Source organism: Scyliorhinus torazame, chromosome 10, assembly GCF_047496885.1.
Source record: "Scyliorhinus torazame isolate Kashiwa2021f chromosome 10, sScyTor2.1, whole genome shotgun sequence".
Taxonomy (NCBI): Eukaryota; Metazoa; Chordata; class Chondrichthyes; order Carcharhiniformes; family Scyliorhinidae; genus Scyliorhinus; species Scyliorhinus torazame.
Window position 1 is genome coordinate 92226789 of NC_092716.1, and position 19040 is coordinate 92245828.

General features: G+C 48.3%; 1 protein-coding gene across 1 annotated transcript in view; it reads right to left on the reverse strand.

The window, feature by feature from the left end:
- Window positions 1-18949, reverse strand: part of snrkb (SNF related kinase b) — a 161826-nt gene extending 142877 nt beyond the window's left edge. The window contains exons 1-2 of the mRNA XM_072518433.1: window positions 18298-18949; window positions 17243-17912 (exon numbers count right to left, since the gene is read on the reverse strand). Of these exons, the coding sequence (XP_072374534.1) occupies window positions 17243-17831 (589 nt within the window). The 5' untranslated portion in view covers window positions 17832-17912; window positions 18298-18949. The remainder of the gene's footprint in view (window positions 1-17242; window positions 17913-18297) is intronic.
- Between the last annotated feature and the right edge of the window lie 91 nt (window positions 18950-19040).

Below are 19040 nucleotides of genomic sequence, written 5' to 3' on the forward strand. Positions count from 1 at the left end.
CCTATGTCACGAGCAAATTGTTCATTATACGAGAGGCTGGCAGTGACACATATTATAAATAGATGGAGCTTTCTTGGACTCTAGAGCTTTGTTATGAAGAATAAACAAGGGATTTTGGCAAGAGTTACAGAAGTCATATGTGAGCTGACATCCAATCACGATGGACTTACCTCCAATAGATGTTACTGAGATGAGATGATATAGGAACACGAAGCCCTGCTAAATTCCATCAGAATCATATCAAATGATAGCACAATGTTCATCACAACATATTCACCAGACGAAGGAAGAAGCTTCAACCAGACCATAGCTCTGCAGCAACTGGAAAAATGTGACAGACCTCAGGACACCTGGGGTGGACAACAGGGAACACAGCTGATCGCTCACCAACAATGCCCACCTAGAATAAGTGCTCAAATCTCTGCAGTGGGGGCAGCACGGTGGCGCAGTGGTAGCACTGCAGTCTCACGGCGCCGAGGTCCCAGGTTCGATCCCGGCTCTGGGTCACTGACCGTGTGGAGTTTGCACATTCTCCCCGTGCTTGCGTGGGTTTCGCCCCCACAACCCAAACATGTGCAAGGTAGGTGGATTGAACATGCTAAATTGCCCCTTCATTGGAAAAAATGAATTGGGTACTCTAAATTTTTTTTTTTTTAATCTCTGTAGTGAGACTTGAATCCACAATCTTCCTACTTAGAGGCGACAGAGTAATCAATGAATCATGGCTGCCACCAAAGCTCATGTGTAAAAGAGACCAACTGGGACGAGGTACTGGAGGTGTGCCCTTGGAAATATATCCCACCAGGAATCACCACATTTCCGAGAGACTGCAGGGAATTGTGGGGGGCCTGGAAAATGGGGTTGGCGGATAGGCGTTTCAGTGGAAAGGCAGTGAGCTCTCACCACATTATTTTTCTCCCCGTTGACACTGCCCATGCGCATTTAATGTCAAAATCCAGAACTGCGTCAAGTTCTGCAACAATAGAGGTTAGAATGGCTTCACGGTGTTACACCATCATCGTATTGTGATTGGGGTCAGGAATATCATTTTGTGAGCCTTCAGGAGAGAATTCCCTTCAGCCTGAGCTTTGAGCCAATTCATCAAGAAAAAGAAAATATTACTCATTCTGCTCCTTTCATGACAATTCAAAGTTTATTCTTGAAATGAAAAGTTACACTGAAAATGTAAACTCCAAACGCCAATCTTCGTGTGGGAAACAGATTAGCAGAACGGGTGCACAGAGAGGAGGGCTCAGATTGCTAAGGTTCAATCCAAAGCAACAACTAAAGACAGCTGTATGCTATCTCATATCCAACTAAACTCATGTGAGACACAACGAACTTAAGACAGCTTGCCAGACATCCCAGCTTCCAGCTGTCCAGCCCACAACCACTGGAGACTAAGTTAAGGGATTTTTAGGCTCTGGGTGACAAGATTCAGTGCCCAGAGCAGCACAAGTCCTTTGACCACCTGCTATGTTGTTCTATACCTATCGAGCAGGAAGGGCCCGTATACACATCCGACTGCTGGCAGGAATTACATTTATGTGCACAGGGGCAAATAAAGGTCAGGGGGTCAAACATCTAGCATGGTTTAAGGTTATGGGTCAACTGGCGCCAGTGGAATACCTGATCCGAATTACACCAATAGTTGGAATGTCTGACTGGATCAAAGCAACTAAGGCACATTTGTGAAACTGCCTCACATTTTTGAGAGAGCTGCAAAACAAAACGCTCACTTTTGAACAGCTGTTCAGGTGAACTGCACCCTTTGAACCACAATATAAGCTCAAAGTTGCCTTCACTGGACTTCCAGGCCCCGCACACTGCCCTGACTTATAAATACACCGCCATTTCTTCATTGCACTGTCGCTGGGTCAGAATCCTGGACAGCACAGTGGGTGCACCTACGCCGCATGGACTGCAGCGGTTCAAAATGGCGGCTCAGCATCACCTTCTCAAGGGCAATTAAGGATGGTCAATAAAAAGAAAGATTGGTCTAGCCAGAGACGCCCACATTCCGTGAAAGAATAAAACAAACAGAAATCACCACCTGAAACAAATGGGGGTGGGGAAAACAGGAAAGTAAGAATCAGTTTGAGGATCGCTTAGACAGTCAATACCAGAACCTAGCTATCAGTAACTGAACAAGGCTCCAAGTAAAGAAAAGCATCTCCTAGTCTACAAGTGACCAAGCACACTGTGGTAATGTCAATTTCCTACTTCCTTCTTAAAATAAAGAAAAATCTCTTTAATGTGTGATGCACGATCAATGACCACTAAAGCGAGGTTGTAGTCCAACTGAAGGCTTTAATAAGCTAGATGTTTCCCCCAGCAGCTCAGGTACAGAATGAAGGCTGCTGGGGTGGCACGGGCTCTTATACCCTGCCTAGCAGGGCGGAGCTACCGTACAGCTTGACTAATAGGAAGCATACAATATCTACCAATGGTGTTCAGCATTACCAGGTACCGTAATACCTCTACACAGACTACCACATTCACCCCCTGTTAAAAAAAGAGTCCGGCGGGGGTGGTGGCCTGATACTACAAACATGGCAACGAGTTAGAATTAGTTATGGAGGTACCGTAATACCTCCGCACAGCGTTTTGTAACTATTTACAATTCTATTAACTATTTACAATTTAAAATGAAGCAATCAGTCGATCGGGGGCCCTGGTCGTCCTCTGTGATCGTCGGAGCTTCGGTGGTGACTCCGGTGGAGGCTCGGGCATCTGTGACTCCGGGAGCGTGGCCTCGGTCTCTGTGGCAGCTTCGACACCCCTCGACGGTGCTGGTGGGGAAAACGGTTGACGTGGGAAGGGAGCGCCTGCGGGGTGCGTCGGTGGGTGGGGGGGCCTAGACGGGGCCGGCGGAAGGACCAATCCTCCTGTAAGGTGCCCTGGTTGGGGGGGGGGGGAGGGGGGAATGGCGGTTGGGGTGTGTGTGGGGCTCTGGCGGGCGCCAGCTCTCGTAGGGAAATCGTATCATGTCGGCCGTTGGGGTACGCCACGTAGGCCAGGTCGGGAGCGAGGTCCCAGAGGAGGACTTCCTGGGGAAGACAAGGAGACGTTTGTGAGGTGTCTGGTTGGTTGTGGTACAAAGCAGTGACCAGTGAGCAGGAATTGACGCAGTTCGTTGCTCATAAAGGAGGACCCCTATCACTATATATGTAGGTGGGGAACCCGAACAGTGCAAAAATGCTATGGAGGGCCTTGAAGACGGTGGTTGCGGTCATGTCGGGGCAGGGGATGGCGAATGGGAACCGGGAGTACTCGTCAAACACGTTCAGGAAGTGCGTGTGCGGTCGATGGAGGGGAGGGGGCCTTTGAAGTCCATGCTGAGGCGTTCAAAGGGACAGGAAGCCTTTATCAGGTGTGCCCTCTCTGGACGGTAGAAGTGCGGAGTAGGGCAGGTTGTGGGTCTTGATAAAGTGGAAAAAGCGAGTGACCCCCGGGTGGCAGAGGTCCTCGTGGAGGGCTCAGAGGTGGTCCACTTGTGCGGTGGCACATGTGCCGCGGGACAGGGCATCAGGAAGCTCGTTTAGCTTCCCGGGATGATACAATATCCCGTAGTTGTAAGTGGAGAGTTCGATCCTCCACCGCAAGATCTTATCGTTTTTTATCTTGCCCCGCTGTGCATTATCGAACATGAACGGCACCGACCATTGGTCAGTGAGGAGAGTGAATCTCCTGCCGGCCAGGTAATGCCTCCAATGTCACACAGCTTCTACTATGACCTGGGCCTCCTTTTCGACTGAGGAGTGGCGGAGGCATGGAGGGTATGTGAGAAGAAGGCCACAGGCCTGCCCGCTTGGTTGAGGGTGGACGCCAGAGCTACGTCAGACGCGTCGCTCTCGACCTGGAAGGGGAGGGACTCATCGATGGCGTGCATCGTGGCCTTTGCAATGTCCATTTTGATGCGGCTGAAGGCCTGGCGGGCCTCTATCGACATGGGAAAAGCTGTGGATTGGATCAGGGGATGGGGCCTTGTCCACATAGTTGGGGACCCACTGGGCGTAGTAACTGAAAACCCCTAGGCAGCATTTCAGGGCCTTGGAGCAGTGAGGGAGGGGGGAACTCCATGAGGGGGTGCATGCGTTCGGGGTAGGGGCCTATAACTCCATTTCGCACTACGTAGCCGAGGATGGCTGGGCGGTCGGTGCTAAACACGCATTTATCCTTGTTGTATGTAAGGTTAAGGATCTTAGCGGTCTGGAGGAGTTTTCGGAGGTTGGTGTCGTGGTCCTGCTGGTCGTGGCCGCAGATGGTGACATTATTGAGATATGGGAATGTTGCCCGTAAACCGCACTGGTCAACCATTCGGTCCATCTCGCGCTGGAAGGCCGAGACCGCGTTGGTGACACCGAAGGGAACCCTTAAGAAGTGATAGAGCCGCCCATCTGCCTCAAAGGCAGTGTATTTGCGGTCACTAGTGCGGATGGGAAGCTGGTGGTAGGCGGACTTAAGATCCACCGTGGAGAAGACCTTGTAATGCGCGATCCTGTTTACCAGGTCGGATATGCGGGGGAGAGGGTACGCGTCCAGCTGCGTAAACCTGTTGATGGTCTGACTGTAGTCGATGACCATCCTTTGCTTCTCCCCGGTTTTTACCACCACTACTTGAGCTCTTCAGGGACTGTTGCTGGCTTCAATGACTCCTTCCCTCAGTAGCCTTTGGACCTCTGACTTAATAAAGATCCGATCCTGGGCACTGTACCATCTGCTCCTGGTGGCGACGGGTTTGCAATCCGGGGTGAGGTTCGCAAACAGGGAAGGCGGGTCGACCTTAAGGGTCGCGAGGCCGCAGTCAGTGAGAGGGGGGCTATAGGGCCGCCGAATTTGAAAGTTAGACTTTGGAGATTACACTGGAAGTCTAAACCTAGGAGTGTGGCCGCGCAGAGGTGGGGAAGGACGTAGAGCTGCTAATTTTTAAACTCCTTTCCCTGGACTGTGAGGTTTGCTACACAAAACCCCTTTATCTCTACTGAGTGAGAACCGGAGGCCAGGGAGATTTTTTGATTAACGGGGTGGACGAGGAGAGAACAGCGCCTTACCGTGTCGGGGTGTATGAAGCTCTCCGTGCTCCCAGAGTCGATTAGGCAGGACGTCTCGTGCCCGTTGATTAGTACTGTTGTTGTAGCAGTTGAGAGTGTCCGAGGCTGGGACTGGTCCAGGGTCACCAAGGCTAATCGCAGCAGTTGAGTGTTCTCTTCTGGCAGTGTGCGGTCAGCCGAGCTGGGGTCCTGGGGGTCCATCCAATATGGCGGCTCCCATTGGTCGCACATGGCTGGGGGTGCACAAAATGGCAGCGCCCATCTATCTAACGTGGCGTCCGCGGGACAAGATGGAGGCGCCTGGGTTCCGCACGTGGCCATGGAGTAGTAAGGTGGTGGCGCCCGCTGTCAGCACGGGGACCGTGGAGAGGTTTGTGGTGGCGGTCCGCATTCGCCGCCGGAGACCGCGGCAACCGCACGGGCCTGGCATACCACCACGAAATGGCCCTTTTTACCACATCCCTTGCAGGTGGATGCGCGGGCCGGGCAGCGCTGGCGGGGGTGCTTGGCCTGGCCGCAAACGTAGCAGCGGGGCCCCCCGGGGTTGCCAGGCCGCCTTGCAGCACAAGCTTGTGGGGGGACGGGGTTGTCTCGGGGTCGGCTGCGGAGGGGTTCCACGCTGCCCAGGGGGCTGCCACGCGGGCGGGAACGTAAGCACGGGCGTTTCTGGAGGCCACATCCAGGGAGCCTGCAAGGGCCCCTGCCTCCTTGAGACCTAAAGTGTCTTTTTCCAGTAATCGCTGGCGGATTTGGGAGGACAGCATACCTGCCACGAAAGCACCCGGACCAATAGTTCTGTGTGTTCGCTCGCATAAACGTGTGGGCAGCTGCAGTTTCTCCCCAACACCAGGAGTGCACGGTAGAATTCTTCCAGCGATTCCCCAGGGATTTGTCGCCTCGTTGCTAGCAGATGTCGGGCGTAGACCTGGTTTACCGGGCGAATATAATGTCCTTTTAGCAGCTCTATTGCTGCATCGAAGTCTTCCGCTTCCTCGATGTGGGTGTAAATCTCCGGGCTCACCCTCGAGTGCAGGACTTGCATTTCCTTAAAGCGAGGTTGTAGTCCAACTGAAGGCTTTAATAAGCTAGATGTTTCCCCCAGCAGCTCAGGTACAGAATTAAGGCTGCTGGGGTGGCACGGGCTCTTATACTCCACCTAGCAGGGCGGAGCTACCATACAGCTTGACCAATAGGAAGCATACAATATCTACCAATGGTGTTCCAGCATTACCAGGTACCGTAATACCTCTACACAGACTACCACAATGTGACTTTTAACATTTCCCAGCTTCTGACGATTTCACATTTCAGCAGAATGAAGTGAGATTGCGAGAATGCCTCAAATTGGTCCAACAACCCTAATTACAGAAGAGGGGCTCCTAAACATACAGAGTGAGATGAAATAGCACAGTGCCGGCCGAGAAACTCAACAATGGACGCCAGCTTCCTCAACCAAACCAGCTGTGAGATTAAAATCACAGAAATCTCCCTGGACTCCAAAAGAACACGATGCCAAAGGTTATGCGACAAGAGAAGGCAAAATGATGGTCTTGTGCACTCTCAGATGGTACTTGGTTGAGGCCGTGTCATTGAGACCACTCATTAACACTTTTGTTAAGTACGGCTGTGAGGTGAGGAGTCAATCAAAGCCACCAAAGGAGTGGAATCGCTCTCAGGCATTAACCACCATTTACTAACCACGGGAAATGTCAACATAATGGATTCCAGTCTATGATGTTCATGTCGAACACTGGAGCTGTACACAAATATTGTAACAATTCACATATTTCAAATGGCTGGAAAGTGTAAACAATTAATAATCGAGAAGTTGAGATATTAAATGCAGCAGTTGGAGAACTATGAAAGGTTTTTCAGGCAACCAGAATTTGGATAAATATCATCCAGCCCGTGATATTAACTCATACTGAAATCTCATGCTCAATAAATTTGACATTGGTTTCCTTTCTCCTCAATTTTATTTTGGAATGCTAGACGGAAGCCTGCCTTACTACAGTAATTCTGCTGCTGCTGGACTGCATCCAGATGTCAAGGGAAAGGGATTATTGCAGATAAGCCTCAACGTCTTTCCAGATGCTGCTTTGCCTTTTGCCGATTGTGACAGTATCCCAGCCTCAGCTGGGTTCACCAAAAGCTGCAGCAAGGCAAAACGAAAAGCAAAGGGGCCCACAGGAGGCAGCACGGTGGCACAGTGGTTAGCACTGCTGCCTCACAGCTCCAGGGACCCGGTTCAATTCCAGCCTCGGGTGACTGTGTGGAGTTTGCACGTTCACCCCGTGTCTGCGTGGGTTTCCTCCGGGGACTCTGGTCTTCTCCCGCAGTCCAAAGATGTGCAGGTTAGGTGGTTTGGCCATGCTAAATTGCCCCTTCGTGTCCAAAGGATAGATGGGGTTACAAGGTTGTGGGGATAGGGTGGGAGAGTGGGCCTGGTTGGGTTGCTCTTTCAGAGGGTCAGTGCAGACTCACTGGGCAGAATGGCCTCTATCTGCATTGTAAGGATTCTATGGATAAGAACGGAGGTGAATCAGACTCACCACATAGCTCAAAGCTGCCATGTTTGCACATTACGCAGAAAATACTGGGCAACATCAAGCCATACTGGGCTTCGAACGTGACCTCTCCCCAGAAGGTCGGTGCAATGTTGCTCCCTGCAACCATCCTTCACAAATCAGTAAAGAAAGGGGATGCTGGTGGAGTTGGAACAGTCATCTGAATACCCTTCACTGTTATGAATTCTTTACACTCATGTTTACATCTCATGAGTGAGAGAGATATGATCCAGACATGACAAGGTTCTTATTCAACGCAGACAGTACTTATATATTGTTTTGATTATCTGCTTGAAAAGCCACATTTCACACATCTTTCCAGCCCTTCCATAGTGCAATCGATGTTATGAATGCATATTACGCACCTATATTTTGGAAACTCCTTGCCCACATTTGGTCATATTCCCATTCTACTGGTACTAGACACAAACTCCTTCCTGCTGTGAGAGAATCGTTTTGAGTTGAACACTTTTAGGTTTCAGGGGGACTTTTAGGTTTCAGGGGGACTGCTGTTAAGTGGATAGGGTGGGAATGGTGGGAAGATGTGAAACACCATAGTGTCAAATCCTATTTTAATATTAATCCTATTGAGTTCAGAATTCTCTCCTGTACTGACTGAGGAACTTTCTCATCCAGGATACTCCAAGGAGCTCAGATTAAGAGTATAATGCTGGTTGTAGCAACGAAGGTCCATCTATCCCTGGAGATTAAACAATTGGGAAATATAAGCTTCTACAGAGAAGCCTGCTGCCTAAACAGGCCAACACGCCTTTACAAAGGAAGAGCAGGTCCAAGTAGGTCTAGGAAGAGGGAAGTAAAAAAAAAATTGTATTCACTGCAGATATACCTTGAAAACAAGTTTGGCAATCTCTTGTTTAGATTTTACAAGTGCATGACAACAGTTCAAGCGCTTTGACAACACATGCTGAAAGATTGCGATCTTGTTTCTCCCAAATTCTGAACATTTTAACAAATTTAAAACAATGTCGAGCGGGAAGTGTCTGAAGGAGCAATAAGCCAGAAAATAATGCAGTCACGCAGGGCTGTAGGGTTTACCTTTGGATATCTCAAGAAATGCATCGCTCAGTCTCTGGTACACAGATCCGTAATGCCACAAATCATTTATAACTCCACTAGAGTTGTTGATCATTCCTGACAGGTCTAATGATGATTTATTGCACATAATTTGATGCACGCAACAATGAATGCTAACCATCCCAGCAATTGTGACATCTCGGTTTTATTGGTTCACCTGATCTTGGGTGGGGAAACCTCCTGCCCAGCTTTGTGTATCAACAGCAGGGGATTATTTTACATTCTACGGAGCACTGTAGTTTCAAACGTGCCAATGCTCTCAGATAGCAAAACTGTGGAAATGCATCATGAACTAAAGGGGAAATTGTTTTTCAAAAAAAGGAAAGTGTGGTTAAACATAGATAAGAGAATAAGGCAGCTGGATAGTGTCTTAGTTCCGTTGGTAGTTAAAAATGACATCTGTTTGAATATATTTAGCATTTTCTGCAGAAACATTGTGTCAGTGGTGAACCAAACCTAACCAACAGCCGAGCAAAGAATAATAATAATCTTTATTGTCGCAAGTAGCCTTACATTAACACTGCAATGAAGTTACTGTGAAAAGCCCCTAGTCGCCACATGCCGATGCCTGTTCGGGTACACGGAGGGAGAATTCAGAATGTCCAAATTACCTAAGAACACATCTTTTGGGACTTGTGGGAGGAAACCGGAGCACCTGGAGGAAACCCACGCAGATTCTCAGCCTCTGCATATCTGCAGGTCAATGAACTGAGATGCCCCAAACTGCCAAAGCCCCAAACCACACATTGTTCCTTGGACAAGTGTAGGGACGCCTCAACTGCTGTAATCGAGCAGCATGAAAAAAACTGTGTCAATAAGAAACAACTTTATTTGTAAATATCAAGCACACTTGAGCCGTTACTCTGTAAAAACTGGAAAATACAATAAAAACACTTTTTAAAAATCGGAATACCCCTTCACTCCTTCCCATCAAAGCATTGTATCATCAGTCAGAGTTTGAAGGATGTACACTGAACAACTCTCAGTGTCCATCGGCATAAAAGACCCAACAAGGGCTATTCAGTAGTGGAACCATTGATTACCCCAAAATGTTATTTATAGATCGCTTGACTTTATGTAATCAACAAAATTTCCCAGGCCCAGAACGATACAGCTGAATGATGAAAACCTTTGCCTCGTCTCTGACCCACAATGTGACTTATGCAGCACCTTGTAACACCAAGGTAACCTTGTAGCACCAATGCGGCATCTTCCCTCTCCCACGCGAGCCACTCTTATGGACTGGCAATCTGATTTCCAATTTAGTGACAATTGGTTCCAAAGTGTAGGCTCACACCCAGTGGAAAAAGAGTGACATGGAAATGTAGTAAAATGAGGTGCAATGAAATGGTGGTTTTAAAAAACACCTGGTTATACAGGTGTTATGGGCCAGGGTTTAGAGAACCCCAAAGCGTATCATGGAGTTCACCTGACCCACAAATTTTAATAGATTGTGGTATGGGGAGCACACGGCCCACTCTACAGGTGTGGTACAGCAGAAATGGAAAAGTATTTTTTAAAGCAAAACAATGTTTATTCTATGAACTCCAGTTAACCTTTTTAAAACATACAGTGAACATCTTAGTAACCATCAATTCAAATACAACCCCCAAAGACTACAACACTAAGTAATCCTTTAAGCTTTCCTTTTAACGACTTAAAAACAAAACCTTTAACAGAAGCACATTTGGTTTATATTCACTACTGAGAACATTTATAATTCTGAATTCATCAAGAGATAGTCTTTCCATGGCAGAGAGATCAACAGTTCACCTGCTCTGTCTGGCTTCAGCTCCAACACTGAAAACGAAACTAAAACACATCCTGCAGCAAACAGCCTAAAACCAAAGTAAAAAGCTGGCAGACAGCCCAGCTCCACCCACGCTCTGACATCACTGATAAACACCCATTTCTTAAAGGTACATTTCTTAAACATCCATTTCTTAAAGGTACTCTCACATGACACAGAGCATCAGCCCCTAATAGCCAGGAGGAGCCCAATTTTAATTTCATTTACCTGAAGGGAAAAAGATATTGAGATTGTCAAATACTTGGGAGAATAAAGCCTCACCTATTAAACTCTTCAACCTAGTACAAGTCAAAATATTGCAGCAGGGTTGCATTCCGTCTCCTCATTCAATTAGGAATTGGAACAGAATGCCCTTTCCCTTGTCCGATGCCCCCTGCAACCCCCATCTCATGAATCATAGGATGATCTACTTCTGTGTTGTAACCATTCAGTCCATCAAGCTAGCACTAGCTCTGCAACAAGTCCCGCCATTTCCCATCAGCCCCGTTAGCATTTACCCTTCAGCTGCTTATCCAATTCCCTTTTGAAAGTCATGATTGAATCTGCCTCCACTGCCCTTTCATGGACACACTGACCGCCCCCGAGATTCAGTCGCCAGTAGCTTTGCACTTCCTCAATCGGTGAGCCAGAAAACTACAATAAACACTCAACTACCAGCCCTTGGCATTAGAGACCAATTTGTTTTTTACTCAATGTTTACTTTGTTGGCTTAAATCAGTCCAATGCAGCACAGAGCAGGTACTTTGGTTTTTCCTCTATGGCTTAGCACCACAAAGTTGTCAACAGTGTTTACAAGCTGCAATAACCAGATTGCTGCTTTCTCAAAATATATGCTGCTACAATTAAACCAGTTGGCGTAAGCAGAGATCCCCCAATATGGCAACACTGCCCTTTAAATCAACACAGTACATGAATTTACAAACTCAAACAGATGAAAGGGCTGCACATTATCTGTTGTGAGTTTTACGTGGAATGTCTGGCACAGAAACAGACCACTGGCCCAAATGGCTTATGCCCACATGAGCTTCTTCTCACCCTACTTCATAAAATCTTATCAGAGTATCCTTCTACTTTGTTCTCCTTTATGTAGTTTCTTCTTACATGCATAAATTTCAGTTCTTAAGTGCATCCATGCCTCAACTACTTCTTGTGGCAGCAGGTTTGCGATCGGCACAGTGGTTAGCACTGTTGCCTCACAGCACCAGGGACCCGAGTTCAATTTCGGCTTTCAGTGTCTGTGTCTGCACGTTCTCCCCGCGTCTGTGTGGGTTTCCTCCGGGTGCTCCGGTTTCCTCTCACAGCCCAAATATGTGCAGGTTAGGTAGATTGGCCATGCTAAATTTTGTCCCTGAGTGTCCAAAGATGTGCAGGGTAGGTGGGGTTATGGGGATAGGAAGGGGGAGCGGGCCTGGGTAGGATGTTCTTTCAGAGGGTCGGTGCAGACTCAATGGGCGAAATGGCCTCCACCTGCACTGTAGGAATTCTATAGTTCTATGGTTCTAAGTTCCATATTCTAACCACTGCTGGCTACAAGAGTGACTCCACTTCAAAAGTACGTCATTGGCTGTAAGAGCTCTTAGCCATCGTGAATTTGTGAACGGCACCATATAAATGTAAGTCTTTCTAAAGAAGCTTACAACACTGGCAGCCACTCTACCTTAGGTTGAGTTACTACTGTCAAACAATCACATTTAACTGACTGAGACTTGCCACCACTGATGTGATTATTAATGCACATAGCATGGATGGTATGTGTGACATGCAGCCACATTATAGCTGTTGTACGTGAATTAACCACTTAGTCATTTATTTCCCGGTTTGGAAATGTCACTCATTCTGAAACCCAGCTAGGCACCACACGACAGTAAGGCAGCTCCACCTGCCTCATTTACTGTGACGTTGTCTGTGTGTTGTGGCATGGCAGAGTTAACTGCAGCAGAAGAAATTGAGATAACATTTGATCTTTTTAAAGGCTTCTTTTACCCATACCCAGTATTAGGTATCATCGGCATGCGAAAGGAATTGGAGGCATCCAACTTAGGCTTCATTCAAACAAATAGCTGAGAGGTTGTGCAAGCGCAGTGTGGGAATGTCTTTATATTTCTGACTTAAATTTCCCTTCTAATAATTGAGGAAGGCAAATGGGAGGCAAAATAGTCCCTCCAAAGTGGGCTGGCTGGGATCATGAAGAGACCAGGGCCTGGGAGAAATCAGAGTTGAATTTTGTTTGCTGGTGCTTTGTGACGTGCTGGGTGCTTCATGGTCTCCTTTCAAACACACATCAGAAATAACTTCAACAAAGCTGAAAGTCAAAGCCCACCTCATCTATATTAAGGAAAAATGAATCAGAGAAACTACAATACTGCATCTCACGATGCATTGAGATGAACCAAAAGTGAAAGATAGGGGGTGTGATTCTCCCATTCGACGGAGAGTGTCCACGTCATCGGAAAAACCGTCATGTTTCATGACGGGGTGAACTGGCCGCTGGAGTTCCGATTCTAGCCCCTACAGGGGGTCAGCACGGCGCTGGAGCAGTTCACGCCGCTCCAGCCACCCATCTGAACTGTGCGCCGCGGGATCCGCACATGGCAGTGGCGCCGGCGCTAACCCGCGCATGCGCTGTGGCCTCCCTGAATGCGCCGGCCCCGACGCAACATGGCGCGGCAGTTCAGGGGCCGGCACGGAAGAAAATAGGTCCGGGGAGAGAGAGGTCGGCCCGTCGATCGGTGGTCCCCGATCGCGAGGTCAGGCCCCATCGGAGGCCCCGCCGGGGGTCGGAGCCCCCCACAGGCCACCCCCCGACCCTGAGCGCAGAGTTCCCGCCGGCTGCGACCAGGTGTGGATGGCGCCGGCGGGACTCTGCCTTTTTAGAGCGGCCGCTCGGCCCATCTGGGCCGGTGAATCAGCGGCCTGGCCACGTACAGCGACCGGCGCCGCGCCAGACGCACCAGTGCCAATCTCCGCTCACGTGCCGGCAACGGGGCAGCGTGGCCCGGTTGCAGGGATTCGCCGGCCCAGCCCTGGGCTGGGAGAATCCCGCCCAGGAAACGTCAAAATGAAGTGTAAAGAAGCCACATCATGTCTAAACTAGTCAACTAGGAAAAAGGCAACTCTCTTGAAAAACAAAATCTGTAATTCGGCTGCTTTGCCGTGTGGAATCGGGAACTGCATACCATCGCTGATAAGTTGGCTGAGCAAAGGGAACGGAGCTGAGAAACATTTCAGCATTAACATAAGAGAGATGGAGGTCACACTGAAGCAGATCCAGGAAGTAATTGGACTGCATCATTACTATGCATCCATTGCAAAGCAGGACAGAGGCGTTTAGCTATTGTAACTCAGGCTTGCCACAATCTGGCTCCAGTCCAACTTGCTCATTACATAACTGCCTGCTGTTTGAGAAAGAAATGAGTCTATTGAAATAAGCGGAGCTGCTTCCATGCAAATGCAGCACAAGCCTGCAAAACAATGTTGCTGTGTTCCAAATCATCTCATACACAATTCCAATAGCCAGCATTTAAGTAGCAGCTTTAACGTGGAAAAATGTCACAAGGTGCTTGACAGAAGCATGATCAGACAAAAAAGAAATTGACACCGATTCATAAAAGGATGCATTTGGGCTGGTGACCAAAGGCTTTATGAAAGAGGTGGGTGTCAAGGAATATCTTAAAGCAGGAGGGAGTGGCGGAGAGGTTAATGGAGGGAAATCTGGAGTTCAGGGCCTAGACAGCTTCAGGTACAACTATCAATGGTGGGACAAAAGTAGTTGTGACGCACAAGAGGTCAGAATCGGCGGGTTGTCAGAAGTTACAGTAATTGGGAAAGGCAAGGCCACAGAGCAATTTAAACACACGACTGAGAATTTCAAATTTGAAGTGCGGGTGGATCGAGAGCAAATGCATGTCAGTGAGCACAGGGGTGCTGGCCGAGCGGGGCTTGGTGCATGTTAGGATGTGGGTGGTGAAGTTTAGGATGAGCTCAAGGTTATGTTTATATATCCATAAACTGGAATTCTAAACTAAAAGGAGGAGAAAACCCATGCCAAATCTATAGGCTGTGCAGTTACAGCAGGGGGCAGAGTGAAATCCAACAGCTGCTATTCGGGGTCACATAAGTACTCAGTTCAACAAGAAAGCACTTAATTAATTAGTCTCTACGAGACAGGGGGACAGTGTCGGCATATTGTTCTATTATGTTAAACTCCCCTCCATCCCTCCACTTCCATACTGCTGAACCAGCTCAGTTCAGGTCGATGGTAAACACCCAAGAAACTAATGTGGCTAACATTCGCCAACATTTCAGCACAATCCATTTGGACTGCAGGCAGAAAATGCAAAAATCTTAATGTCTAATCGCAGGTTCACTTAAAAAAAGCAATGATCCAGCTTGTAAAATCTTGTCGCTTTTTAATAACGCAAAAACAAAATACTGGGGATGCTGGAAATCTGAAATAAAGCCCAAGAAATGCTGGAAATCCTTAGCAGGCCAGGTGGCTCCCGTGGGGAGAGAAGCAAAGTTAATATTTCAGGTCAATGACTGGCGCTGTGGCAAAAGGTCATTGAACCCGAAAGGTTTTAACTCCGAGACTGCCTCCACAGATGCTGTCCAACCTGCTGAGTGTTCCCAACATTTTCTGCTTGGTGCTTGGACAATTAGAACCTTATAATTTCTGTATGTGAACAACAATTTTTATGAAGTACATTTTTGTGCAGTAAGTTCACAATTATTTTACACAATGTTATCAATATTGGTTCGAGCTAACTCAGGCCCAAAATATCAGCACAGAATTACACTCTTCCTGATCCAGAACCTGGGACGGGAACAACATCTTCCTGTCTGACATCCTGCTGCCATTTAATATCCCTCAGTTAAGAAGGCCATGTACATAGCTTATCGAAATATAACCTTGTATTTATTCATGTGCATGCCCATGTTTTCAGATTTCTGAATCGTCCATAATAATCCAGCAACAAACTTGCAGAAAATCCTAATTGAGCACTTCCCGAGGCGTGGCTCAGCTGCTCTGAAACATTTAAACAGTTGCATCCTGGCCCACGGAATCATGGGGTGGAGGGCTTGCGACGTCTTCCCAAGCAGGTTATCAAGAGCAAAGACTGACAGACAAGCAGTTTGTCCATTCTGTTATTAATCTGGGCTTTTTGACAGATTTCCTGTTCAGATTGTGGGATGTTCAAGCTGTGACAGGGGTCCACTTTCCTAGTTCTGGTACTGCACTGAGAATGAGCATTCAGCATTCCCAGGAGCAAGGTATAGATGATCGAGTGCAGGAATAAAGTTCCCTCCTTCCCTTAGTGTCTTAATGCTAACCTCAGGGAGGTACACTTAACCTGTCCCCAAATGCATCCGTGTTACTTTGATTGTTTTACACCATGGCCTTTCTGCATGATCATAGCCCATTAGTGTCAAGGCAGAGGTAGTTTTTGCACTTTATGAATGCACTGCACGAAAGCATATGTACAAAAGGAAAACTGCAACCTCCAGCTGCAGACTGTCACTCCATATTATTTGTTTTTGACATTACACTGTTGAAAATATTTCTCTTGCCATTAGTTAATTGTGCTACTGATATTAAATAAATGTGTAATAATACAGCATCTTCCAAATCCAATTGGGAAAAATCCAAGTCAGACGATTACCCCTGAAGTAGAGTACAGAAGTATACCCTTATCAATTACTGTGAATGAACTCTGATGCAGAGGGGGATATTACCATAATCAGTGTCCGTGTTTCAGCAGCCTATGTGTCCCTGCAGTTGATCAGCCCACTTCCAGTATCTTATTCAGAATTTGAATGCTCTGCTAAATAAAGAGCAGACAGTGGGACTAATTGGATAACTCTTTTTGGCACAGGAATTATGGGCTGTGTGTCCTCCTTCTGCACGATATGATTCTATGCTAAGTCTCAGTGAAGGCCTGCAAATGACCACCAGCACAAATCTAGGAAGGTCATCATTAAATACACTGGTATGTTTGGAGGGCAGGGAAGGGGGCAAGGGAAAAGTGAAGAGGAATCATCCAGAATTCTCCCCACTCATCCCTTCTAGTTCTCCTTGTTCACAAAGCCGCCATGGGTCACACCTATGCCCATTCGACAAGGAAGCTCATCGTCACTGGGGCTGGTTTGTCAAAATTATTCACTGGCCCTTTTTAAAAAGAGCTTTGTGAAAAGTGGGCTCTTTTCATGAAGTGCTCTCTCACGATGAGAGGGGCCCTTTAAATGTGATGGCTGCAGCTTGGATACAGGTCAGGGGGAAACAACCCCCTTTCAATCTTCACTCCAACGCTAATCAGTCCACGTACAACCAATGGCTCGAGGTTCAGAGTTTTCACCCAATTTTCCTCCAAAAAGGGATTTGGTCTCTTGATAGGTTAAACCCGATTGGCAGATGGCTTCCCATTCATATTTCTACATTCCTATGGGTGTCACGAGAGGAATGTTCCCTGAGTAAATCTGGCTTCTGCAGTTTGTGTAGCTGGGTTTCATAGCGGCATCCTGCTTTAAGGGGTTATGACTGAGGGGCTCGCAGTTTGCATGTTGACGTTTAAACAGGTCGGGGCAATGTTTGGAGGCTGCGCCTTGTTCCTGAAAAGGTTTTTTTTAAAAACATTTCCGGATTTCTAGGATACGAATTGCAATGGGCTGCGGTCACAAATCTCTGAGCATTGCCAGGTGCGGAGTGCGTGTTTACTCACCCACTGCAGGGGCATCGTATTCATCTCCCAGTAAGATCTCCGGGGCGGAATAGGCCAGGGAGCCGCAGCTGGTGGTGAGCATTTTCCCGGGCTGGAAGCGGTTACTGAAGCCGAAGTCGGTCAGTTTGACGACCCCTTGCTCCTTGAAGAAGACCACGTTCTCCGGCTTCAGGTCCCGGTGCACCACATGCAGCTTGTGGCAGTAGGAGATGGCGTGCACGATCTGGGCGAAGTAGGTCTTGGCTTGGTCCTCGGAGAGCCCCTTCTCGTGCTTCATGATATAGTCGAACATGTCGCCCCCGTCGCCCAGCTCCAGGATCAGGTAGAGTTTGCTCTGGGTGTCTATCACCTCGTACAGCCTCACCACGTTGGGGTGCTGCACCAGCTTCATGCAGCGCACCTCCTGCAGGAGGTGGCCCGTGGCAGACTTGTCCAGCTTGCTCTTCTCGATCACTTTCACCGCCACTTTCTCCCCGGTGAAGACGTGCCGGGCCAACTTCACCACGGCGTAGTGACCCTTGCCCAGAGTCTTGTCCAGGTCGTACAAGCCGGCGATCTTACCGTCGTAGCTGTGCCTCTGTCCTGCCATTGCTGTCGAGGGGTGTTTCTTACTCTGGACCCTTCCTGATCATCCGTGGAGACGGCAGGAGGAAAGTCACCTTCCCGGGACCTAGAGAGAAAGCAGCAAATGTCAGGATTGTGCGGAGCCCCTGTGACATGTCTAAACCCAGCTCCTCCTCTGATAGGTTAAAGGCTGAATTTTAAGCATCTATTTGGCATTTTCGGCTCAATGATGGTTAAATGCAAGCGGCTGGTTGCTGGAGACCTGCTCTGTCATTCGGTTCAGCCCCCCTTCAACAAACAACTCACTTTTTTTGGTTTGGATAACATGTACTGAATGCACTCAGGAAATTTGAACCGGGGTGTCAATATGCCAATGTTTCTCACGGCGAGCGAGGGAATAGGCATGTTTCTGGGTGATAACTGCAACTTTACAGGAGCAAATTGGGAGCTACCGAGTGATAGGAGGGACATGAAGTGAAAATCCAACTTACCTGCAGTGCGGCGCTCAGTGCTGCGCGCTCTCTCTCCCTCTCGGCAGCTCGCTGTGATTCTCTGCTTTTGACATCCAGCCACAGGAGCTCCCGATAGTTGCCAAGGAGTCACCTTTGTGGGGGTGGGTGGGGTCTTTCAACCCGTACCCCTTCCAGCCATGACGGTGATTTGCTTAAACTACAGTGATCCCTGGATTGAGACCTATCTCTATGTATGCAGATCTGATCTCTCTCTCTCTGTACAGATCTGAGCTGTTTGCACTCTCTACAGATCTCTCTCTCCCTGTAGAGCTCTTGTTGCGCGCTCTCTGCAGATCTGAGCTGCCTCTCTCTCTCCTGTAGAGCTCTTGTTGCGCTCTGTTTGCTCTCTCTACAGAGCTCTCTCTCTCTGCAGATCTCGGTGCTCTGTTACGCTCTCTGCAGATCTGAGCTCTGTTTGCACTCTCTACAGAGCTCTCTGCAGATCTCGTGGAGCTCTGTTTGCACTCTCTACAAAACTCTCTCTCTCTCTCTCTCTGCAGATCTCGGAGCTCTGTTGCGCTCTCTCTGCAGAGCTCTCTCTCTCTCTGCAGATCTCGGAGCTCTGTTGCGTTCTCTCTGCAGAGCTCTCTGTCTCTCGCTGCTTTGCGGAAATCCGAGCTCCACTTCTGCGTCTTCCTATTGACGTCAATGGCAATGACCACTAGCGTTGGAGCAGGTTTGGAGGTAGTTCTAAGGCGCACCCTGTGCAGGCACACAGCCTC